Source organism: Thunnus maccoyii, chromosome 19, assembly GCF_910596095.1.
Source record: "Thunnus maccoyii chromosome 19, fThuMac1.1, whole genome shotgun sequence".
NCBI lineage: Eukaryota > Metazoa > Chordata > Actinopteri > Scombriformes > Scombridae > Thunnus > Thunnus maccoyii.
The window spans coordinates 17,148,217-17,175,901 of record NC_056551.1 but is presented as its reverse complement, the minus strand read 5'-3'; the positions used below and the strand labels follow the sequence as shown (position 1 = coordinate 17,175,901).

The 27,685-nt window shown below is 38.5% G+C and overlaps 1 protein-coding gene across 1 annotated transcript in view; it reads left to right on the top strand.

The window, feature by feature from the left end:
* The window catches only part of brinp1 (bone morphogenetic protein/retinoic acid inducible neural-specific 1), a 123,120-nt gene that overhangs the window by 61,860 nt on the left and 33,575 nt on the right, over positions 1-27,685 (top strand). The window contains exons 4-5 of the mRNA XM_042394358.1: positions 11,747-11,916; positions 27,244-27,349. Coding sequence (XP_042250292.1) covers positions 11,747-11,916; positions 27,244-27,349 — 276 coding nt within the window. The remainder of the gene's footprint in view (positions 1-11,746; positions 11,917-27,243; positions 27,350-27,685) is intronic.

Sequence of the window (27,685 nt, the reverse complement as noted above, 5' to 3'; positions counted from 1 at the left end):
AAATGAAAATAAAGTTTAAATTTCTGCTGATGAACACAAGTTGGGTGAAAATACTTAAAAGACAACAAGTCAGATTCAAACACAAAACATCAAGGTTAGATGGTATGTGGCTGGATAGCCAACTGATCCACATACAGTATTATACTGGAAGGTTAAACATTGCATAACACGTTTAACAGTGACTTTGTACATATTACCAGTAGGTATCTCAGTTTTTGACTACCCTTCAGCTGGCAGTTGAAAATTGAAATGGACACGTTCCCACTGGCAATATGGTGGGTTTGCAAAAAAAAAAAAAAACACCAAACATAGATTTCAGTTGCCACAATGAGTGTTGACCTCCAGCCAGAACTGTAAGACATTTTCTCACAGCCTTGTTTACTGCTACAAGCATTACCATCTTCAATTAATTAAAAGACAAAGAACATTGCTTTTTACAACTATGCAGTGTGCTTTTTCACCAACTACTTCACCATCTACAGAAATATGTGTGTTATAAAGGAAACATTTCATGAGCCAACACCACTTGTTAGAGTCATATTAAATTCCCAATTACAAAATTTCACTGCGGAAGGAGGAATAAATGCTTCTAATAGCTGACTGCAGACTTTTGGATGTGCTTCCCAAAATAAAAGTTAAGCACCCCTGCTGTCCAAGTGTAAATACAAATGGCTTTTCCCTTGAATCTCTTATCTCAATCTCAGAGGGACACATGAAGGCAGCAACTGTGATTAATTTGCCAATTGCATTTTAAAGATAATCTGCTCTTTTACTCAAACCCTGTAATATGCAATGGTATGCATGAAACACTGCCAAGTAGTAACTCCAGTAGTGTAATGTGTTTGTTGCTTTGTAATCTCAAAATCAAATGCCTTTGAGAAATATTTATGATACTCTTACCATGTGTTTTTTTCTGTCTTCAACTTAATGCTGGACATACATACTTTGATTTTAGAACTCCACATCTGCTATAGCTGGTTTAATTGGGGTATATGTATCACCATTTCGTAAAAGACATTGGTGTTAATGGTGTAGAGATCATGGTCAATTTTTCAGACATACATAAAACCTGGTCTAATACATTCTGTGGAAATTCTTTGTACTTAGTAAAGGGTTTGGAACATACAGTAGCTGTATTTCCTTGTGCTTTGTCCTGAATGATATTAAATAAGACATTCAAACACTGTCTGTCTGTCAGCACTGATATTCAGCTAGAGCTACTGATGGTAATGCATGTAGCAGAAAAAAGGCTGTCTGAAACAGACTTATTTCATTTTAAAAGTTTGCAGTCCACTTAATGTCAAACACTATATATTTAGCTAAATTGTGCCGAGGAGTATCAGGCGTAGGGGGTTAGAGTTGCAATATCATATTCACTTCTCTGTAAGGTGATTCATTCAGAGACACTTCATTTGGGATTTGGAAATATAATATTTTGCTGATACATTATATGGAGGTAAAATGTAATTAAATGTGTATAACTTAGGAAGAATGCCACTTCCCCACCAAGTGGATAAAATTGGAGAGTAGTTGGGGGAAAAAAAGAGTCACAGAAATAATCAAAGTATCCTTTTCAACCACAGCATCCTTCTTAACCTCATTGTATAGCATTACAACATATTTCTCCCCATTCGCCTTACATTTCCTGTCTTTTATTCATTATATTTCTTTACCTCTTGCTCTTTTCCCTCTACGTCTGAATTATCACCATATTAGTTTTAACCTTGAGGCCATTTTGTTTCAAGTTATGGGTCAGTAAGCTCTTATCTCAATCTTGGGATTACCCATTAAAGAACACAGTTATAGAACACAATAAATGTGCACACCAGACTAGTGATAAAGAAGAAGAGGCTAATTCTCTCTGTAGCCACCTACACTTTATGGTCTTAAGAGTCATTATACACTTGAGAGGAAAGGAGTGAATTCTCCTTCTCACTGGCAACTTAAAGTTGAGTGGTCAAGTGTGAAGAGCCTCATTAGAGGTTTCCTCATGTGTTCAGAGAACTGAAGTGAATAGAAATAGATAGAATACAGAATAATTTTATGTCACCTAGCATGATTCTAATACTGGTTGTGCAAGGCAGCAAATGCACATTATGATCTACATGACATACCTGGCAAAAATAATAGTGCTGACTAAGCTGACAAGCAGTGAAGAATATTGAGTATTCACTTTTCTGGACGTATTTGTGAAGCATAACATCAAGATAAAAAACACTTTTTAATCTTGCTTTTTGTATTTTTATTTTAAGGATGTAATTTGGATAGTTTATACGGTCATACACAAATAAATACATAAATATTTTAATTGTCAGGGAGTTCCAGAATGACCCTTTCAAATAAAGTCCCTTTGATCTGCTGCCCCAGCAATTAAAGGTACCCTGTAGAGTTTTTGACCACTAGTGGTGCTATAGAGCAATGTTTATAAGTGAGAGCCTGTTTTGTTTTCATCCAGCATGCGTACAAGGGTTTACATATATAGTGTACATATACGCATACTTATTGATGAAAATAAGCGTATCAAAACCCATAAAGGCAGTAAAAAAGAAAATTCAAAGCTTAAACACATTGATGTAAACCATGATGATTTAAAATCTTGAAAAACTTAAATTAAGGCAGCTAAAACTACTTTCTTATGGTTAATCAACCCTGAGATCAACCCTTAACCATGATCCCGGTATCATGGTTAAGGGTTGGGGAAAGATCAGCCTTCATGGTTAAAAGAAACAAACAGTAAGTGTTTGTAAGAGAGAGGACAAGAACTAATGTCATACATTTTGTATGACCAACCATCCATCCCGTCCTCTTCCACTGACAGAGACTGTTTTAGGAGAGGACATTCTCATTTAATCATTTCAGCCGATTAAGTAACCCTTCCCCTGATTAGAAGACAAGAAGAGTCATCAAATCAGTATTCATTTTGGACTCTACAAATAAAGGGTTACCTTTTCTTATTCTATTTATTTACTGCTTTATGTCCTTTTAATGTCTGTTTCTTTGCCGATTCTTTTCATGGTAAAAAAAACAATGGATGCGGTGCTTGGAATCACTTGGCACCCAGTGCACAGAGAACAAAAGAACTTTTTGTGACAATATGCTTTGTTTATGCCTGGATTCATGGAGACAGTCTTCCCGGAATATAAAGGTTTATTTATTTTAATTTGCCATTTTTCTGGTAACTGTGGAGAACTGCCTTGCAGGGTAAGATAATAATGGGATTATATTTGATTTATTGGCAAAAAGATGTGGTAGAAAAATAAAAAAAAACAATAAGAAAAGTAGTCGTGTAAAATGTTTATTCACACTTTAAAAATTAGGGAACCACGGGAAATATGGTTCTGTAATAATGTCAGGTTAAACTCCATTATCATAAGCATTTAGGAGAGAAAAATTGCCAGTTACTTTCTCTGACTGACAGTTTCAGCTACAGACATTTGGGGAAATAATTATCAATTACCTGCTGTACCTGCTTTTCAGCTGTCTGAACATTTCAAGTACCTTATACCACCTGAGGCTGGGTGTATTTTGAAGTGCAGCATACAGTACTGTATGACCTTACTGCATCCTGGGTGCACATTGAGTGTGGGACACATGGGAGCTTTAAGCTTTAAGAAAGAATATACAGCTCAGACTTCCCAAGAAAAGACACCACCTTGATGCTCTGGAATTTAACTGAGTTCTGAAGCTGAAACTGAAAATCCATCAATGCAGCTTGGCAGATGTTTAACACCTCTGGCATGCCTGCAAGTACTGAGAACAATACCATAGATGCCATATGTTTGAATACGAACCCCTCTATGTTTCCAAGGCTTTAGGATGTCAAGAGTCACTGCACAACCAGGGCTGTATATGAATGCTAGAGGAAGGTACTGCTATTGAACTTATGAAAGAAAGTGTGAAGGACAGATTTGCATTTTGCTAAAGCTGTAAGGGACATATTCCACCACATCTGTCATTCCCACTCATGCATATGTCAGAAATCAGTTTTTTTAGTGAGAGCGTTGCTGTTTCACTGTAAATTCTGATGGATTTTGCACAGAAAGGTCTAGAGCATTTGAGTTGAGGAAAGAGGTGCCAATATAATATTATTGAAGTGTACAATCTACACAGGAAGTTAGCAGAGCAGAGCAGCAGCAGCTAGTGCCCTATTTGTGTCTACATAGGATGTGTTCAGGCACAATGTTGAGTGTAGGTCACCTGCATTTTGGAAACACTTGGAACACAAACCTGGAATTAAATTCACTACAACTATTTTTGAAGAGCTCATTGTCCTACATATAGGGTTAACAAGGACTAAAAGACCTCCAATTCTTTAAGTGAGACTACATAACTTTTGCTGAACAGCAATCACTGTGGCTTCAAGTACAATTATGAGATAATGGTAAATGCTAATAGTGTAACAGTAGCTACTGGTCATACCACACCAAGAGAGGTTGTATCAGCATAACCCCTAAGTATATCAAATTGAGGTGAGGAATGGTCCATTTTATTGCTTATCATTTCTACTTTTCATTTTTAAGAGAATTAATGTGCTGTTTCATAACTCACATGTTATAGTCTAAATTTAAGATAAGTGAAGGATTCACAAAATTGGACCTGTTGAACAGAAAAAAGACAGTTGTGAAGCTGATTGCTTTTTTCCTGATCAGCTACAGAATAACGATTTCAACCGTAGGAAGGGTTGTATCTCGGAAGACTAATTTGCCTTCCTTTTCTCCAGTGAATACACAACCTATGACTGGATCAGAGACCTTTTCAGAGCAACAGTCTTATGTGTTCAGCACTGAAGAGGAGAAGTAGTTTATTGAAATGACTTGGAATCACTGAAGCCTGAGGCTAAAGAATACATATGCAGTGCACTGGCTGTGCCCTGGGTTGTAGTGGAGGAGACTACCCGCTAAAAGCTGTCAGCACTGCTACCTTTTGCCACATCATATTTGAAACTTCTTGTAATTGTTGTTGTTCTGCTGCCAACATAAAAAGTACAGGGCGTAATTGGGCATTGAGAGTGCGTCTATCTCAAAGCAACAGCCATACTTTCAGAATATCTCCTGCATAAAACAGGGACCATCTAGTTATAGTTGAGTACAAAATAGGTTCAATTTATTCCTCCTTATTTAAATGTGCTGTATCTATGCATTTATTATGTATTTTATCTCAGTATAAGAAAGCCTGTCCATCTGTTTTCAAGGAGAGGGCATTATTACAGGAAGTGGTGGCATTTGTTTGTTTATTTGTACAAGTTTCATCACATGGTTTCTCAATTCATATATTGCCCTAGTTGGGTTTTTAAAGGGGACATATTATACTTTTTCTGATTTTCTGTTACTTATATATTGTTTTGATGTTGGATATCTATGTTAAACACGCTAAAAGTTCCAAAACTTTTACTGCTTTCCAAATAACAAACCCTGGATTACCAGTGATATCAAGGACCTCCTCAATAAGAAAAAGAGGGTGTTCAAAAGAGATGGAGGCCAGAGCTGAAGGACGTTCAGAGGGAACTCAAGGTCCAGCTGAGAGAGGCAAAGGAGTCATGCAGAAGGAAGGTGGAGCAGAAGTAGGAAGAAAACAGCATGAGGGAGGTCTGCGACGGTATGAAAACCGTCACAAGCTGCAAAAAGAGGAGCAGTACCACAGCAGACAGGGAGATGTGGTCAGAACAAACCAGTTCAGCCACTTCTACAACAGGTTTGATAGCTATGCTCCTGCTGCTACAGTCTGCCCAGTTATCACCCCCACATCTCCCCCACCAGCTGCTGATGCCTGTCCAGTTCTCACACCCTCACCTCCCCCATCAGCTACAGATGTACCCCTCCCCCAGGCTGCCATCATGAACAATGTAACCCCCCTCCCCACAACCATCACTGCAGATTAAGTCAGAGGCCCTGTTTACCAGTGACATTAACATGCGTCGCAGGTGATCTGATCACAAGTGGACACCTCTAAGTACAGGTGTGAATGCACCCAAGACGCATTGAGATCCAATCACTCAGGCCAAATTCGAAGGTGGTCTGGGCTACATGTGGCCACATTCATTTAGCAGTGTAAATGCAATGTGTCTTGGGCCACATTGAAGGACCGCCTACTCAACTGACATCCTCTATTTTCTGGCAGACTAGGCAAGGGAACTGAATTGCTGCCTCCTGTGTTCAAGTCTTCTGATAACAGGATAAAGAAATGCATTATTTTGTTTTCCGTGCTTCATGTGAATTAAAAGAACATAATCCACCTCCAATTTTTTCCTGTTTTTCCCAGTCCCCTAACCTGTTTTCCACATCAAATCAACAATTAGAATAGAGATTAAACCAAAACCAGAAAATAACTTGTTTTTTGGTGGTCTGTCCAAAAAGTATTTCAGAAGCTAAATGCTGCTGGATAGTTTCCTCTGTCCTGTCAAGTTGATAACTACAGTTTTTAGTTTTGCTGCGCTGCCCAACATAAAGGAGCTCTGGATTTATCAGGAGGATGGCTGCTTTACTCCAAACAGTATGAATCTGAACTGTGTGTGTGTGTAACAGCTAGGGATGTGCCCGAATACAAATACATTATTCGGCAAAGCACAAATAGTGGGGTTTTTTTTTACGAATATTTATTTCATACAAATATTTTTTTTAAAAATTTGTTTTTTGGAGGAAAAAAAAAAAACACGTCAAACACCAGTGTGCAGGTCGGTGACATTGCTATCTCAGTCTCTCTCCTTTGCTCCGCTGTTACGTCTATCAGCAGGTCTCAACAAGGGGAGTCACATCCACCTGCTACATGACGCACATCACTCCCGGAGTTGGGTGTGTTCCCCAGAGACAGAGCTGAGCTATTGACACATGCAAAGTGCTACCAAGGGACTCTCCATAACCTGCTGTTCCTCTTCTCCTATCCATCAATAGGTTGTAAAAAAATAGGCAATAAATGAAAAGTGCAGAGCAAGAATCACCTTTGAAGTTCCTCCCTAAATGTTACATGCTGTCTCTGTGTTATGGGTGTATAAAAAGGTAAAGGTCTGTCTGCAATGAGTAGATGAGTAAAGTTTTAGCTCAGTAGTCAGCGCAGCAGTCTATGATCTGGGAGACTCTAGTTTGAGATCCAGTGTGGGGACCTTCTTCGTAAGGTAGTTTATTCATGAACACTTATTGTAACAGTTTGATTTTCTAAAATTAAAAACGTAACAAAAACAGGATTTTTCCACTTTTATTCGAATACAAATACAAATACAAATAATTTTGCTGCCTCAACAAATACAGATACAAATACAAATACTGGACTCTCTGCACATCCCTATCAACAGCTGAGCTATTGGATGTGTAGAAGAACACAGACCATTAATTAACATTAGATTGTGACCGATCCTGTCAGCGTGTCTGGAGATTTAAATAATCAATGAAGTTACGCTGCTGTGCCTCATGCGTAAATGTGCACAGCATCTCTCTCTCTCTCTCTCTCTCTATATATATATATATATATATATTCAGATGCGGCTTTAGGGCAAATCAATAGTTAGGGCATTTGATATTCGTGAGGGGGCACGCAATGCATTGTATATTTGTTTATCCTGTTATCAAACAAGTTGAACACAGCTTTGGATGGAGGGTACACGAACCGCTGGTCCTCCCGCCAGTTAAAAACTGGCTTTGCAAATGGAAATGATATATATGTTTATATATACATATAGAGCAGGGAAGTGAGATGCGATCACAAGTGGTCACTCAAGACGCATATGGAAATGCATGTTAATACCAGGTGTGAACCGACATACTTAGAGCTGTTCACTTGTGATCAGATCACCCAAGACGCATGTTAATGCCATGTGTAAACAGGGCCAGAGGAGAGCTGACAAAACTCCATCCCAGCAGGGCATCTGACCAGGACAGGGTGTGCCCAAGATGCTTAAGGCCTTTGCTGTCGAACTGAGGGAGCCCCTTGTTTTCAACTTGAGCCTGCGACTGGGGAGGGTCCCTGTACTGTGGAAGACATTGTGTCTCATCCCAGTTCAAAATAAGGCACATCCCAGTGTGCTGAATGACTTCAGGCCAGTTGCCTTGATGTCACAAATAATGAAGACCTTGGAACGGCTGCTGCTCCATCTCCTTAGACCGTAGGTCCACCGTGCACTCAACCCACTGAAGTTTGCTTACCAGGAGAAGGTGGGCGTGGAAGATGCCATCCTCTATGTGTGACACAGGGCTTACTCTCACCCGGACATGGGGAGCAGAGCTGTGAGGGTCACATTCTTTGATTTTTCCAGAGCCTTCAACACCATCCAGCCCCTCCTACTGAGAGACAACCAGACAGAGATAAGGGTGGACTCATGCCTGGTGACCTGAATCACAGACTACCTCATGGGGAGACCACAGTATGTTGTCAGGCTGAGGGACTGCTGGTGTGCTGGGGAGGCAGCACTAAGAAGAGGGACATTATGTGGCTCAACAGGCTGGTGAGGAGAGCTGGCTCTGTGGTTGGTACGGAGTTAGATTCCCTTAAGTCAGTGGCAGAAAAAAGGACCCTTAATAAACTGTTGTCCACCGTGGACAATGCCCACCACCCTCTGCACAGCACATTCAGAAGGCAGAGGAATATGTACAGTGGCAGACTGCTGTCTTAGTCCTGCTGAACAGACAAACCAAGAAAGTCTTTTGTCTCCCCAGGCCATATGGCTATTCAACTCCTCCCAGCAATGACGGGGTAAAATTGACTATAAGCCATGATACTGCCTCTACATTGCTACCCACGCTCACCTGCATTCTGTCATTAGGCAGCTGGACTGTGGGTTCTTGGCTATGTGAGTCTTATACACAATTTGTATTTGTATTTGTTTATATATTTATCTCCAATTTGTATTTATTTTATTCTTATCATGTGTAGAATATACAAACATTAATTGTAAATGCAGAACAATATGTTATTATTATGATGGAGCCAGTTTCCCAAATGTCCTTTCATGCAGCTTTGAATAAAAGAATAAATGCAGAAATAGTTCTAATGATTTTGAAGACTGTGTATGCATTCTGTGAATCTATATGAAATAAGAAAAACATCCATTCTACTGCACAACTACAGTATAAAGTAGTATAGTTTAATGTTCTCCATAAAGTGACCCACATATGTGCCATTAACACCAAATGGAGCACTCCCAGCCATTCCATTACTTTAAAACCTACTTGCACTCCTATCGACATCAGCATGCATGCACACATGAAAAAAGACGAAGAAAAAAAATACAAGTATAGTAGATACCTTTGCACACATGCCCACAAGCACACACACACACACTTACAGATTTTTAGGCGAAACAGTACATTGTTTTCAAATATCTCTCAGCTGTAAACACATAAGCTCTGCATGAGCTGATTAATTCTGGCAGACTGCCAGTGAGGTGCCCTATAATACTGTAACACAATGTATTACTTACAGAAAAGTGCACACAAATGATTTTTTTCGAGCTACGGAGGTAATGATTTTGCTAGACCAGCAGCAATAACCACAAAATATTTATGTAGAGAGGACCTTCTTTATGCCATGTTAAGTTGCAATAGAGATTAAGAAAAAAAAGGACAGATCAGGGGCTTAATGTTGGACCATTATTCTTGTGCAATAGTGTAAGTCAAGTGTATGCATGTACGTAACTTTGTTAAGCCCCGAGGGAGAGAGAGCATGGTAGCGTCAGAGAATGGGGCCTCGTCCCCTCAGTGCTTGTACTCTAACCAGGCATGAGACATTGGCCCTGACTGCTACCCACCCCTAGTCACGGTCACCACAAGTTAAGTGACCAATTCCAATGCATTGCTCGGGGCCAAATAACCATTCACAGCACTGTAAATCTGAGCATATGTGACGTGCTCTTGAACGCGTTCCAGGCATATGGTTTGCCGTTTGAACAGTAATCTTCGAAGGCATGGTTGTATGAGCTTGTGGAAGTGAATTTGTGTTTGCTTGTTTCTGCTTGCAGGAATGAGAGATGGAGAAATATGATGTGTATAGAGTGAGCAGTTCAACCCTTTTTCAGTGTGTCAACAAACTAACATATGACATGCAAATCGGAGCAATTGTTCGGTGCTGTGTAAATATTTGGCCCTGCTACTGCTCTTTTCTTCCCCTTTATGGTATACAGACACTTACTGGAAGGTCAGTGGTTCAGTTTAAGTATAGTGTCTCTTTTTTCCTATGGACATTCAAACTTTCTATACAGAATATAAATAAGATGGGGGTCATGTTTTGGGTTTTCTGTCCTCACCTCTCAAATTTCAATTCTGAGCACAGCACTGCATTTACAGAGAGAGATTAGAAACATGCTGAGTTTTTGGTGCATTATCAGTTTTATATTCACAGTAGTTCTGACCTTATTGCAGTGGCAGTGATTTTAAATTCACATCTCATTAGAGGTGGGAACTCTGCCTCTTTGCTCAGCAAATGAGTGAGCATTTCAAGTCGACTCGCGTCTACATTTGAACAATTCAGGAATGTTTGGCTTAATTCTGGTAGATAGCTATGGCAGCAAGATACCAACCAAATTCTTAAGATCCAAGTCATACATTATTGGATGAAAAACTGTCAACATCTCAAGTCTTTTCATAGCTGCAAGCATATTGTGTTGTGTGGGGATTTATGAGACAACAACTTGGCTATGTATGATAGTTGTTGTGTGGTTTAAAGGCATCTTTGATAAGAATAGAGAAAAATAAGATTGACCTTATCTGTGTAACATAGTAAATAAAAAAAATTGGTTTAACACCTCTCCAGGCATTGTTTGTATCACTAGACAGGGTCAGTAATTTGATTTAACAATACTCATTAGTGATTTTTGTCAGTCATCCAGAAGAAAAAAAACAACAACAATAAAACTGTGGTAATCCAGGAACTTGCCACACACTGCATCAGTACAGATAAACAGGTACATCAGCTGCAACAGCTCCTCTATTTTTCTAATTTTCTTGGCACTAATTAAATATCTGCAATCATTAATGATATTTTCTATTTGTGTGTTTATATATTTATATTATTTGTCTTTTCCCTGCCTGAGGTTGCTGCAAAAAAAAAAGATTCTGTACCGGATGTGATATATTTTTTCAGCACAGGATAAAATTCCTGTGGTATGAGGTAAAAATTCTATATCACTCGACCTCTCATGGAAATAATGCCATCCCAATAGGGGTAAATCCGGGGACATTTCTGGGGATGGTGCCAGCTGGGGATAAAGCATCAAATATGGAGACTGTTCCTGGAAAACTGGGGCATCTGGTTTCTCAAGCTAAAACTGCTTGCCTTGGTATTCAGACCTCTGACTTATCTCTCATGTTAAGAGCTCCATTGGCAGTTGAGATAACCCTGAATAGGACAACTCTCACAAATGAAGAATACTACAGTATAATCACAGTATTTATACACTGCATCTTAACTAAGGATAACATCTTTAAGTGAGACCATAAATAACTACAGCTAATATTTAAAGGCTCTAGTTTCTTTGTACTCTTACTCGGCGTGTTACTATGAGTGATGGTGTCCTAAATGTACACAAAACTTTCAGTGAGAGTTTGAACAGTTTTGGTTATTTCACATGAGAGATTTGTGTATTTGTGTTTTTGCCTTTGCTTTTCTCTTTTTTACTTTGATTTTGTCTTATTCATGAATATCTAATGTTATAGAGAAATACTTATATTTAACAGCAAAGCTTAGGGGGTTTAACGTTTTTGTTTTTTTCTTTTGGATTGTGCATAATCCTGACCATATTTCCATTCCCCTGTGCTACCTGTAGGAGAGGAGGCACTGACTATGTACCTGGCCAAAAACAAGCTGGACAGGAAGTTTGCCAACGCTACTCAAAACGTGGAAGCCCTCCATCAGCTGGCCTCGTCCTACTTCATTGACCGCGACGGCACAATGAGGAAGCTGCACGAGATCCAGATCTCCACCAATGCCATCAAGGTTGGTGCATGTTGAGCATGTACATGCAAATACTGTAGAGACACACACATATTTACAGAGTCATACTGAGTCATGTCATGTTGTGCAATGAAGCACAGGCGTTTTTCGGACACTTCAAATTTAACTACCTGAGAAACTATATTTCTTCTCATATGCAGTGTACATACAGTAAATAGCACATTCAGTTGATTAAGTACATTCAAATGACAACTGGATTTCAAATATACTTTGTATGGCTTTCTACATATTTTCCCAATCTTCCCCCTTAAGACTCTTTCTAGCAGTGGAATAATACTATGATACTTCCATCCTTTGCTAATGAGAGAGAACAGTTAAAGTTGTCAGGAAAACATAAATATAGTGCACCGTACACCTTTCTTTCATTTACTCCAGAAACAGATGGTTTATAAGATAAAAAATGAAACTGAAAAACAGAAATACAAACAAAGCATGTCTCATTGAAAAGACATTCGCATAAGTTGTAAGATGTCATTATATATCAGCTAGTTTTAATTGACAAACTCAGAAAATCAACATATTTTACAAGAGTACTCACATACTGTGAGAATGTAGGTGTGATAAGAATAAATCCATGCATACAGACAGTGTTACTACAGGTGAGGATGCGATCGGGAACAGATGGATCTTAAAATATACATTTAAATATGTGAGGCTGAGTGGGAGTCTCTGTGATTTCAAACATGCACTTCCTATCCGCATATTTATCATTTGACAGGGTCACAGTGTTGGACAGTGTTCTAACAGAGAGGACATAACATTTTAGCGCTAGGCGGAGCTGAAAATAAGTTAACCATGAATATTTACAAACCGGAACAGGGCACGTAGATTGATTTAAGTGTTTTATGTTTGTCAGATGACTGCCTGATTGTAATCAAACAAACAGATAAAATAAAATGACATACAGGATTTGTTGCCTGTGTTAGCTGACTTCTTGCCTATTGGGGTCATTCGGTCGCTTATTCACTCAGGGACACTGTGGAGAAGGGGATCTGGACAGTAATTGTGAAGTATAAATAACATCAAGCAAAACCAAACAGGCCAGAGTTCTGGAATAACCCTCCCTTGTGACTATTTTCCAGTAATTAGCCCAAGTTTTCATTCTTGTTTCAGGTGGGAGGAAGGTGGGCAGTATCAGCTTGGATTAAGGTTTACACCATGTCTACACAGAAAGTGCCAAGTGAGCAGCACGTTTAGCAGAGCAGCAGGAGCAAGTGTAGTTGTACAGGTTCAGATACAGTGTTGAGTGTAGGTCACCTGTGTTTGAAGTACTCAGAGCCCAATACAAAATGACTGTAGTTACATGTGTAAATAGATTTGAAGCCTAAAGATTTGCTTCGGCTTAGCCATTACGCATGCTGTGTAGATGGCTGTATACATATGAAGCATACAGTTCCATCAGACGCACAGTAGGACGGACGACTAAAAAACGTGGCTGAAACGCTTTCTGTGTGGACAGGATGTTAGTTTTGAAACTAATTTTTTTATGTATTTTTTTTAAATAAAGAACTAAATTATACATATAAATTTGCACTAACTACTGTAAATACAAAATTACTCTTTTTCAAGTTATTATTATTAATAATTACAATAATCATGGTAATACCTTGAACAACAGGGCTTGATGTCCTACAGTACATCCTTCAGAGAGAGGTCTGTCTATTTACTGCAATATCACTTTAAAAAAGCATATAAACACACATATCAAAATATTTTTATGAGCTGACGCTGCTCACATCCCGTGTTAGAAACGTAATGTAAGAAAAGTAATGAGTTTTTCTCCAGATTTTTTCTCTTTTGTCATGATCTCTACTTTAAATTAAGTGAAACTCCTGCTAAAATTTTTTAAAAAAAAGAATTTAAAACAGCTTTATCACAAGAGAAACTAAGAGAAGCTTAAAAAGAAGCCTGTCTACAATAATTCAGGCGGCACTTTATTCTAAATAGTGAATCAGTCCCATACCAGACTATCCTGGTGTGAGCAATATTCTATGTGTATACCTGCATAGCACATAAATAATACTGCCCAGGGGCTCAGGACAACAGCCCTGTCTGCTATGACCTTGCTCATATGCACCTTGTTTACAAGGCAATACATGCACCACAACTAGAAAATAAAGTTAAAATGAACCTGAGTGTGCAGCACTGCCTCTTGGATTATTTATATATTTATTTAATTTATTTATTTTTTGTGTGTGTGAGGACGTCAACCTATTTAACATGCTGGCAGTTCATTAGCAGAGACTTCTTGCTTCTGTTATGCTTCCAGTGCAGTTTTAGGGGACTTGGACTCAGAGACCTATAGACTAAGTGTTGATTACTAACGACTGACTATACTGAATCAGAATTTCTAGCATTGTTCCTCCCACCCAAGTATGTTAAATTATGAGTAAATATGTCAACAATATCACAACACACACAAAAATTATACATGTACAGCTGCATAGTGATAAAAACAACATTCATACTAAAATTATGACATTTCTCCAGTTTTTTTTTTTTTTTTAATATTTGGTATGCTGACCACAGTGTGTTGATGTGCACTTCTACTGCAAGGAAACCACTTCGGTGTTGTTGATAAAATATTTGAAAACATACCAGTTTAATTTATCCTCAATAACACATAAAATATAGAGGCATGGGCTAGAAGACATTTGTACATTACATTGCAAATGTGGGGAGAAAACACATCAAAGCAAACTTACAGTAGTTGAAGCCCCAGTACAAGAGTAGCTTTGTGTTTATATAGAAACAGTCAGAGATGCAGGTAGAATTACCTGCCCCAGTCAAATTCTTACCAACACTGAGCGAAATAGGTGGTGTTAATTTCAAGCCCTGGTGACCAGAATTATTTAGACTTCTGTGGTTTTCCATGGGTCTGCAATCACACAATTCTTGGCAGAAAGCAGATTGCAGATGAGAAAATAGGTTGCACCACAGAGAAATTGGAATGTCAAACGTTCGTATAGCCTTTCATCCTGCTACGGTGCATCGCCTTCTGTAAATATCAATGAAGACCATCTGAACTTTAATTCTCAAATCATCAGCCTGAGAGGTTTTGACATATGGGAGTTTCAAATAAGTGAGATGTTGATGTTGGTGTTTTGAACCTTTTTATATACATTATCAAAGCACAGTGCAGTTACAGAACTTCAATCCATTATGGCTACCCTGTTGAAATCATGCACACCCCGCACCAAGCTGTTGCAAAATAACCACACATACATCTGTGCACATCAAACTACATGATTAATTTAGGTATTTTAACCAAATGGCCAGTTTTGCAGTTCAAATCAGCTGGAGCGTAGGTATCATCCTGGAGGCATATTAGACAGACATAGAATACAAAGAATCATGAAAACTAATTTAAATCCCTCCTCTGTACATCACTTAACATCCTCAGGACTGACCATTCCCGCCAATCTTCTTTCCATGTCTTTATCCCAAAATGCCGGGTTACTGGGGTGCAACGGCTGCAAGTCTAATGCCATTTTTGCCAGTGGGTCTGGCAAAAGTAGTAGTAGTTCTTAATTGCAGTGAACAAAAATATGTGAGGGTACATAATCATTGCTTTAGTTTTTGACCAAATTTGATAGTGATGGAACTGGACACAAGTTGCTAAACTGTGTAGTTATAGGACATATATATTTACCTATAAATGATGTTTTATCCATATTTGGTTAAATAAATGATCTGAGTTTGTTGACTGTACTATATGAGCATTGTAATATATTTAATAGAGTTATTATTTATTTTATATTTTAAACTAATAATTTACATTATTATTATATATTTCAGTCTAACATTAAATACACTTTTATGACAGTTTATAGCCGTATTCTCTTGTTTTTGTTTATTTCAAACTACTCTGCTTTTTATTATTTTTTCATTACATAGTTCATTTTCATCAGCTGAGTATTAAGTTGCTGACATGGAATGATGATGCATTTCATTTCTTTTGATGGATTTATTGTTTTTTAATTGATAATCAGTGTAAATACCGTAGAATTTCCAGAACTCCAAAATTCTCACAGCTGCTGCCATGCACCTGTGCCTGTGCACCTGCATGGAAACCTCCGATCCAACTCTCCCACAGACCCATTTTGCTCCACCTTCCTGTCCTCATTCAAGGAGCACCTTCTTAGCTTTTTGTTGTTGTGAGTGACAAGTGGATTAAGGGGCTCTGGCAGATGAGACTCCAGGTAGCAGGAAGTCAACCATGACAAAATTAAGCAGACCTGACAGTGGCTGCTGAGTCAGTTTCACAGGAAAGCAAGGCAGGGGGTGTTGAGGGGAGAGAGTATCCATACAGCACACAGACACACACACACACACAGACAAGTCACTGCAAAGCTGAATGGACTGCATGTCTGCTGATCAAGACCGATGGACCTGTAGCACAGGTCAAGAGGTGAGGCTTGTCTGAGTTTGGAAAAAGGGCTTGGAGTAGATTGGTGGAGTTAGTGAGTGAGTTAATGGCAACGCAGTCATGCAAGATAGCTTGTCTTTCGCTTATCACGTATTGCATCCTCTGAGAGTTAGTAATGACTTGTTTGAAACTCACAAAGGGTATCTCTTGCCCTTCTAACAGGATAAAATAGCAGTTTAATATGTTTGCTCTATCAAGTGAAACAAACACGGTTGTGTACACATAGGGTATAAAGTAAGTGTACAGTGGGAATGGCTGCGCACTTATGATGTTTTTTTTGTGCTACAGTGCAGCAGTAACACACCTTGGAGAGGGTGAGAATAACAATACATAATCATACTGGTATAAAGGTTGATATCTGTCGTAACATCTCATTTTATGTTGAATTCAACTTTCTAGACATATCATGTTTTCTGTGTGTAATAATGTACACTTATATGCTTAATTACAGACTGAGCAAAAATACCAACTGCCTCAGGGGCCCTGAAAGCTCTAGGTTCAGCAAGTGTAATTGCTCTGTGATAATTTGATCAGGAAAATCAATGATCAGCATCTTTAGTTGAGTCGTAAATGATTATACAAATTAAGGTCCTCTCTTGTAGTGAGTGCCCCAGTGTTAAAATTTAGCTTAATAACCTTTTCAGTTTACATTGTACTTACATGATGCATATTGACAATAATTTTGTGTTTTGTGTCATGAACACTGTAGGAAGGGGCAAATATGGGTTTTTTTTTTTTGCAGTTTTGGTGACTATGGACACAAGAGTAATGTGGAAAAGGAGGAAAGGGTGAAAGTAAATACACTGTTCAGGAATATATTATCAGACAATGGAGTTGGGGCAGACTTCGGTAATGGCCAATTATATTAACTCCTCTCATCTCATTTAAAAGCAGCAGGCGGTTTACTAACGCTGGGTGTAGAATCCAGGGCACCTTCTCTCCAAAGAAAATCGCCTGCTTTGCTTTGAATAAAACTGTGGCTTTAAGTAACTATTACGTAACTATTTTTATGCGTACAAAAAATAAGTAAAAACTGCAAGAATGCCAGATTGTCACTTGGGTGGTCCAATCATGTCATAGAGCACTCCACACATTGAGCCGTTACAGCCTAACATCATGTGTTGTCTAAAATCAAGTAAAAATAATACATCAAATATAGGTGAAATTTGAAGTGAAGAGTTTAAAATATTAGTTGACAGCAGATCGTGTGTAACAAAATTTGTGGGAATATCAGATACCTTGAATAACTATGTGCAGGACTGTCAAATATATAATAACCAAAACTCATTTAAGGCTGACCTGCGTTCTCAAATCTCCTGACTATAAATAAAGGCAGCATAAATTGCAGTTCTCCAGTCACGTCTCCAGCAGACAGACAGTGATCAGAATGTGCAGAGGAAGCAAAGTCCGGCAGAAAGCATGGATCTATAAACACAGAGAACAACGGCTTTGCTCCTCCAATATTGATTCAGTAGCTGAGACCTGCTTTGGTGTGCAAACTTACAATCAGGATGAAAAACATGTGTCAATACAGCAGAAATGTTTGAGACATTTCCTGTCTGCAAGTAAGCAAGATGGAAGTGAGGTCCACTTTTTTCCACTGGCTATTTTGTGAGTTAATTGTATTTTTGGCCTCTGAGGGATTTATCATTTCATTCATCTCTTTGTGTTACCAAAACTGAGCATATACGGTAGGGTAATGAAAGGGGCTTTGGGGAAAATCTCTTGAAACATATAAAACCAGCCAGAAAACAGAAAATCTGGTGCAAAATAGTAAAATAAAATAACAATAAAATATTGTATTGTATATGTATTGTATTGTATGTTAAATGTGTTATTATATGCTAAAGTAGTTTTATGGTAAACCAACAACAACTGTTTTTTGGAGACAACAGATGCTCTAATTTGGAAATGGCTGCATATTGTGCAGATGTCAGGGACAAGCTGGTAGATGCCCACTCCCTTCAACAAAATGGCCCCAATGATGCGTCGCCAACTTTTTTTGGCTCTTTGCCTCATATCACAGAACTGTTTCCTATGATGGTTAGCAGTCATCTAAGAACCAAAACAAAATAGAAACCAAATGTGTTATCTTCCTTGGAGGAAATTTAACGTCAAGTTTGGTTGCTTATATTAAATGTGGTAAATTCACAAATCACTCACACTATGTGTCTTTGACTACACTGGCCATTAAAACATGTAGATGTAAAGCCTTGCAATGTGAAAATTCTGTCTATTAAATACAAGAAAAATATAAAAATAGTTTGTTGTTACCACATAAAATGAATCAGCTTCTACATTCCAAACATATGATTTAAAATAAAATGAAAAAAAAGTCTACTGCAGTATATTAAAGTAAAATGTATCTTGTGTCAATATGTATAATTGTAAGCATTATTTGAATAACTGTGTCATGATCAGACTACTAATGAAGTGGCAGAATAGTACAGGAACATCAGAACAGCCAGCAGGACATATAAAAATCAGTCTTTGATGACATCAGACATCTGTGCCAGTGCGCATGCAAACCTTTCTCATTAAAAACTCAGTTGTCTTTTCATCAGCGAGAAATGCATTGTTGTTTGATTGTTATTGGACTCCTACAGGTTATGCATGCTGTGCTAGCTGCAATGGTTGAAATACAGAAAACACATCATAGACTGCTCTTAAAGTTACATTTGAAATTGGCCTGTAAGGAGCTCTGATTTTATTGTTAACTGAAAATCAGCAGTAATCAAAATCAACCAACCATTTACCAAAGTGTCAAACATGAGATATAATTTCAACAGCAAATTTCAGCTAGCCCTATGTGTGTGTGTTTGTGTATGTGTGTGCCCTCTGTGCAGACTCCAATTGTTTCCGACTAAATATGTGTACAGACAGATTACATACATAGTGGCTAGCTGAATTTATCAAAACTTTCATCCTTGACAACCTTTCCCATCCCCCTGTGCTTTTGCAGTGCCTAAGAGGTCTTAGCTACATGTGAACGTTAATCAAAACCAAGACATATCCCCACTGTGCTGTTGGCACCCCTGGCTAAATCTCAGCCTTGTTATTTACCTGAGACCCATCTATCCAGAAATACATCAGCTAAAACAAATGCTTCCTGTTGCTCCGCCAGCCTCCCACCACCCCACCATGTGCACTGAAAAATATACCTAAAATACTTAAACTGCAGCTGTGTAACGAAGACCATAACACACAACTTAAAACAAAAGTAAAAAAGTAAAGTAAAACAAATACAGCTGTAACAGAGAGGTAAATAACACAGTCAGGGATGATGCGAAACTGTAAAATAAAGTTGGTCTCTGTCCTTGCTTTTCACTCACTAGTGTGAAATATACACACTTGTACACTCATGTACACAGAGAAACACAAACACAGTAGAGCTACAGTACTGAACAAGCTGGCCTGGGGTTAGGATATAATGAGATTGTACAGTATGGGGGATTCCTGCTGTATATCATTTATCACCTTTAACATATTGCAGCTCTTTTATTAAACAGAAAGAAAATCTATTTAACATAGAAATGTTATCCATTTTTACTAATTAATAAATTGTATTTCAGTGTCTTCACATGCCAAGATTTATATTCATCGTCATTGTCACATTCTCCACTATCACATTTAACATTTAACAGCTCGAGTGCCTTTCCGCTAGTGCACTATTCTTTAGTAGGAAAAATAAATCATTTAATAATGGAGAGATGATGATATTTCTCATCATATAAAATACATCAGTGGGGTTCTAAAACAAAAAATATAGGCAATACAAAGAGAAGTCTCTTCCCACTGTGAACAATGTCATACCTTGCTGATAGAAATAAATGGCATGTGGTTGTTTGTCTTTGTGTGGCTGAACCTGATTGCTGCAAGCTAGGACTCCAGTGGACAGGGAGTGTCATTTAGGCATGAAAATAAGATACCCAATGGAGTGTTTTAATGGAAAGAAAATGTCAATTTTACGAGTGAGTGTCTTCCTGTGGAAAAGTGTGATTATGCAGGAAGAAGTACTATTAGGAATTGACTGTGTGCATACGTGCTCACATGCTATCATGGCCGTATGTGAGTGTGCATGTGGCTGAGCAACTGACTGTGGCGTGTGTATTTTATCCATTCATGCATGAAGTGTGCAAGTATGCATTCCTACCCGGGAGTGTGCTTACCGCATCCCTCACAAGGTCACCTATCCATACAGTCACTCTGGGCTGATTTACACCAGCGTTCAATATGCATATTTCCTGATGATGCTGCAGTGTGGCTGGTGGAGCAGCTGGTATAGCAGCCACAGCCATATCCCATTCCTCATTTCACAGTCCAGTCATGTGAGCCCCATGTGAGGTAAGGGAAATTTAATGTGTATACAATATGACCCAGATTTTAGTTGTCTGCAGTAGCCAAGTTTGGAGCAGTTTACATCTAATTTGCATTTGCCACAAGCATGCATGACAGATTTTATATGCAGTGTTACTTGAGTTACGCAATTGAGGGTGGCACGGTTATAATTAGAAATGCCCCAAAGTTTGATCATTTTCTCTGTATCACTTAAAACAAATTAGTTACATTTCGAAATTACTTTTATAGTCGACACATTGACATATTTTCCAAAGAATGCCAATATAAGTATTCATATGATTAACCTAGCAAAGGAGAAATTCAAGTTCATCAAATATGGTTTCATTGTCCCTCAAATGTGATTCACAGTGACACTGTAGCCACATGTACTATGATATCAGCAAGGCAGAAAAAGATGTCCTCAGAGATCTTACACTACCAGGCTTGGAGAATTACTGAGGAGCACATCTCTTCATTTCTATGAAGCCAGAAATAGCAAGTCATTAAGAGAATGGCAGGTGATGGGCAGATTAGGAGGGCTCAGCAGAGGCAATGCGTAATGAAGACAGTTCAACCTTACAGTATTCTTCCCTGTCCCACCCACCCATCTTATTGCCTTCATCCAGTGTTTTCCTTATCTCATATAACTTCAAAACCACAGTTTTATTCTCCTCTGTCTTTCAAGTTGAAATGCGACTTGGGGACATGGTATAAAGTGGGGTTTGGTTTCTGAAAATATACTCAGTATGGTTTGAACAAAAGAACTGAGAACCCACACTTCTCCCATGACAAGCTACAGGAATTATGGAAATAATGAGAGTTCCATATGCAGTGATAATTTTAATGAACTTGATGGAAAGTGGTTTTCTTGCACAACTGAAACAGTCGAAACACATCCAAGGTTGACATCTAATGCATAGGATTTCTCTGTCTCCGTTCTCATAGGGCTGCAATGCTAATGTAAAGCTAATACTCATTAAGTCTATAGAAATGGAGAGCCCTTTGATTTGATTTTATATATTACATTGCAAAGTCATTTATTTCAAACAGGAGGAGTGTTTGTGTTTACTGTATTTTTACATGATTAATGGGGACACAGATGGACAGTTGGACACTGTTGGGAAGAAATTCATAGTTACTTTTTATTTGATTAAAAGTAATTTAATTCACAGTACTCAAAGATAATATGACTATGTTGAAATTTCTCTCTGTAAGAAAACTGCATTGATTAAGAGTAACAAACATCTGCATTTTCGCTGTCATGCTCTGACCTTTGCCTTACGTTGACTGCCAAATGTCCTAAACTCTGTATTTAAGAATCTTTCAAGCTCCAAGATCCTAAGGAGACTTTTAATTGGTGCTTTATTAAAAGCATGTGCATCGGAAAGGTCAACCATACGAGTGAACAGGCCTATGGGCTAGAAAACACATAGACAGTGGTGACAACAGTTGTAAGATACAGTACAGTGCCTATGTTTTCTGCTGCATGTGCCTAATTAGAGAGGGTCAACTAGGCCACTTCCATTAAATAAAGTGACAAATACTTTTATTCTAATACATTTAGGATATTTATGCTTGGAATTTAAACATGTGACCAAAAATTGTAAAATATGCTTTGGATCAAAAATATTTGGCTGGCATCCTTAGCAACTGATTATGTAACTGACAGAAACAAGCTTTTATAGGATTCATTTCAATATGAAAAGAGAGAAATATAATTGACTCTCAATGCACAAACACACACACACACACACACACACATCAAGTTCCCAAAGTATTCGCCTACACACACCTGATGCACTGAAGCTGCATTGTATGTATGTCACCAGGATGAATTTTGCACTTGGAAAACAAGAAAGTTTGCGCAGACAGAAGAAACTTACTTTTCCAACATTTGAGGCTTTGGGGAATAGTACGTATGCATTTGGTTGCTGACAGAAAATGCAGAAAAAGAGGATGCCCAGGTTCTTATGTGCATCATCTTTTTATTTACTTGCTTAGATGATTTTCTTGATGACAGATGACAATTAGAGAGGATGTTCCAGAACCGTGGTTTCTGACTGTGTGCTGTGATACAGTCTGGGCCCAGTGGGATTCACTGTTGTGTTCTGCTTAATAATCCAAATCCTCTAAGTCCCCCTCGGCCCACTTCAGTCCTTTGATTGCTCCTTGTATTTTTATTACGTTATACTCCATTTTCATAATCTGGTGCACAGCACTCTTATGGTGTTTGCTGGAGAGAAAGAAAAAAGAGAGCCTAACAAGTGCTGCATACAGCTCTCCTAAGGTCATTGAGATTACAAGGGTTAGTCTCTAATCCATAAAGCTGGGTATGTCTGTTCCCAATTTGGAATAATAATTCTTTGAGAAAAATGACTGTATAGTAAACTGACTGTGGCAAGCTGTGCTCATGTTTATGCACAACCATTAGAGCGCATGTGTGTGGGATGTTTGTGTAACAACTAATGTGAATGGGCCTGAGCTTGTTCGTGCATACGCCTGCTTTGCCACCTGGGAAGATGTCTTTAGGCAAAAGAGGACAGATATTCACTTTGCTCAGTCACCATGGATCATGCAACACAGCCTTTTGAAGGAAGTAATTCATTTGGCGATAAGCACAACAAAACGGGAGGAAAAAGAGCACTGTCAGCAGCCATCAAGATGGTAGAGTGTGATAGGCAAGTCGAGGTCTGTAATCAATCTGCACATGCACTTTATGCAAGGCCATGAAGTGCATTTCAAAGTCCATTGCTTGCCAGAAATGATATAAAAGGTGGGAACAAGTTAGAAAATTATGAACCAGTTAGACTACTGAAGATGCAGTAGGAAATGTACCATAAACATTTTTGAAAAATCAAACACTGACAACAAATAGAACAGCAGTTTTACTAAGACTAGGCAAACGTATTGGTGTAATTGGGGTATGGGTAAAATTGGACTGACACAGGCCTCTATAGTTTGAGGGCAATAAACTAATGTTTTTTTAGCAGTAAAAGATCTTACTCACAGAGGTGGAATCAGTAAAGTTGGCACTAACTAAAGAGAATTAAAGGATGGAGAGGTACAGGCTGTCTCTGTACCATGGATCTAATATAATCTAGAAAAGAGTCAACTTCTCTGTGAAAACTTTTAACACAACACTTTATGTATTTTAATTATAGAAAGTATTTTATCAGTATCAATTTCCCCCATTTTAGATTATTGTATTTCCATCTTGTAAAGGAAGAACGAGATGTTTACAATACAACAGCAGGGCTGCTTGGAAAATGCAATTTCACCAACCATTAGTAACTTGTTAGCCTTAATAGCCTATTCTGTGTCATTTTGATTGCATTATCCTTCCAGGATGTAAGCAAGAGGTTTTTATAGAAACAAAAAATAAACAGGCTACCCTTGATCAGCTTTATATTCTCTTAGTTATGCTTGTGTGTTAAAGGTAAGCATATTGCTCTGGGGAAAACATTATTAAAGAGTTTTGGTAGCATGGAGACATTGCACTGACCTTAACGTTCTTTAGTTTATAACTTCACAAATGTGAAATAGGTCTATATAATAACGCTAATGATGTTTCTCTTTTACTCCATACTGAATTTACTTTTAGTCATTAAACCGTATGAATCTCTAACACATTTCGTTAAGACTGTCAATGCAATTCAACTGTGACATACTGTAATATACTGATGGTGCCAAATTTACCATCCTGAGATTAGACATCAGGTATATTCAGTGCAGTGTATCCAGACATTCCTTAACAGTTAAAGTGATTATATCAGTCATACAGTTACCATATTACAGCATTGTCATGTGACGGCCGTGTGTCCTAAGATGATACAAATAAGAGAGCAAACAAGAGCAAAGTCACTGAATACTAAGATTGTATAGTTCTACGACAGAGTCTGGCCCTGTCTGTCTCCTCCTGATTTTGCATTTTCCCCCCCACAGCCTGATGCCAAGGGTAAGATATACATCTGTCTAATTTCTTGCTTGTCAGAGCACCATCTGGTGCAGTTTCAACATTAAAGACAGGAAAATGGTATCACACTGTCAATCACAGACGCATACATAGTGTAGCATGCATACGCTATTGAGGACAAAGGTGTTGTATATTTTACAAACAATTTAGTAATTTTTGTTTATCTATCAATGTCATGTTTTTGTCAGGTTCAGTGGGACTACTGATGTGAAGCCCTTCTTGAAAACCCAGCCAAGACTCAGCCTCAAGCACATTTCAGTGATTTGTTTCAAAGTTGCTGGGCCATTGTTGGTGCTTTAAAAGCACCCCTTTCTGCTGAAAGGGATGCTTTTAACAGTTGATGTACCAAGAGCTCAATGAGTTACAATCAGCAATATAGTGGAAACTAAACAGGCGTGTCTGAATTGGTCCTGATCCTGTGGATCAGCTTGGAAACCCTTCAACCAAGCCTTCTATTCTTATTACTGTAATGGAAATTTCCTATACAAAGCTTAAAATGTTTTAAAAAAACATATATTTCAGTAGTAGTACAAGTAACTAGTGCATCAAATCCCAGAATCCTCCCTGTCCTCATTCTTCAGGAGGACATCTACGTGAAAGGTACTGTTATAAGAGTAGCGTAGCTCCATTAAGGAATAGGGCAGTGCATAATGTGGATGCGTAGCGAGTGTGTGGTTGAGAAGCAGCAGAAAAGTGATGGTGAATGTGAGTGGAGGAGAGGAAAAGGTTAGTACTAAGTTTTCAAATTGGCAGTAAATGTACAGTAAAGGCTACAGTGTGTCAGTTAATAAATGCTGCAGCTTCTCAAGACCAAGAAAAGTCTTGTCTGTTGTTTCCCCAACTGCTGGAAAAGTGAAGGGGGTTAACTCTTAAATTAGCAACAATGGGTTAGCCTAACCTGACCAGGCTCACTTAATGTGGACTGAATTTTAAGGTGGATCAGCTATTCTCATTTCAGTGTCAATCTCAGTCAGTCTTAAACAGAGAATGGAAACATGTCTGCTCCTGAGTTTTACTCAGTGCATATATACACACACGTACACACACACACTGTCTTTGATTTCATTTTCTGGCATCTTCAAATTGTAGGTCTGCAACTTGGCATAAAGAAAATACTCAAGGTTTTTAGAGGATTTATCTTTTCTCTTTATTTTCCCTTAATCTCCTTTGCTGAGTATCTCATTTGGTTTCTTTGAACCTTGTAAAAGTAGGAACTGCTGGAGGAACTTAATAAGCAATGGCAACTGAAAAACAGGAGATGTTTTACTCCCTCCTCTTTTTAAGTGCAGCCTCTTCTTGGTCTCAAATGTGGAAGGTGTACATTTAAAAGCAGCTTCTTCACATCTCAATAGCATCATTATTTCCTTTGACGGCAGTTCGGGGTGGGCATCAGGAAATACTGTTATTGTTTCAGTGCTATTGTTTGGCACGGAGCAAGGACTTGGTTCAAGAAAAAATGTCCATTTATGTTTCCCCTTCAAATAAAAGTCTTTTTAAAGTGACTTTAAAAGAAATCCTATCCTAATAGCAAGTCGGATGTGTCAGCAGTGGCTACATTAAAAGATATCCTCACCTTTTTCAAGTCTGTCTTAAAAGAATATTCAAATGCCCATATGTACATATCAAGACTTATTGGTTGATGCAATTGTTCCTCTTGTCCATTCTGGCCCTGAAGAGATCCCTGCTTAAAACAGTTCACATGGAGGAGAGAACACATTGTCTGGAGCGACAAAAACAATGAATTTTGTATTAAGAAGATGGCAACTTTGGGAAGAAAAACAAACATTTAATCTCAGTAACTCAGACTGCTGAAGCTTCGTATTAGTTTCAGCTGAACTTTGGAATGCATTTTGCACAAAAAGGACTGTATTTTGTCCCCATCTCTTCCATGGAAGACATATTAGGAAACGTTCTCTTAATGGCCAGTGTGGACAAGAGTAATGGTTGCAGCAACAAATAACTGTCTCGGTGTGGGCATGTGAGTAATGTTTTGACTTGAGAAAATGTGAGCCTATCCTTTAAAGATGTAACATGTAAAGGTGTTGTCTAAAAATGCTATTAACCCATCCTTTGAGCTTTGAGTCGGTTAGTTCTCACCTTATGGCTGGTGAAGAAAAAGGTCTGAAGAACATGTTTATCATGTGAGAACTTCTCTCGATGCATACGGTCACTGCACAATCTTGATTTGTCTGTGGGCCACAGAGTGTCAAATATACAAGTGTGGTCTCAGTTCAATTAGCACACATGAAAGTCAATCAAATAAGAAAACTGTCTAATAACTGATCAATTATCTTCTGACAGCATTCCCGTTGTGAACATCTTACTACCAACAAGCCAATGCCAATGGCTGGTCTTGTGATCCCCAATTTTGCAAATGTTGTCTTTAAGTGTCATGTGGAGCACTGTAATAAGAATACAACAGAACAAAGGAATACTACATAAACTGTGACACACACACACACACACACACACACACACACACACACACACACACACACACACACATAACACAAGTGCATGTGCTTGTTTCTCAAATGTGTCTTTCATTTAAGTCCTAATTCTCTTGCAGGTGACAGAGACACGGACGGGGCCACTGGGATGCAGTAGCTATGACAATCTGGACTCAGTTAGCTCAATCCTTCTGCAGAGCCCTGAGAGCAAGCTTCATCTGCAAGGTAAACAAACACAGCATATCATATGTCACCCCGTGATGTTGGACATCACAAGGCAGGACGGTCAAACTGCATTTTGGCCCCCAAATTTAAAGGAGATCTATAGTCATACATAATAAAATGCTCTCAGGTAGACTTGTGCCGTCTCAAGAATTGAATGTCAACGCAGTTTTTAATTGGGGCTGGGACTGGGATAGATTTGCTCTCCAATCCCCTCTGGGAATTGCGATACGATTTTCTGTGGTTTGACATGTCTGCTCGTGTCCTCACTTGATTGTGTTCTTAAGTCTTTGATCAAAGAAAAGCCTAAATGCAAACAATTGCACAAACTGTGCAAAC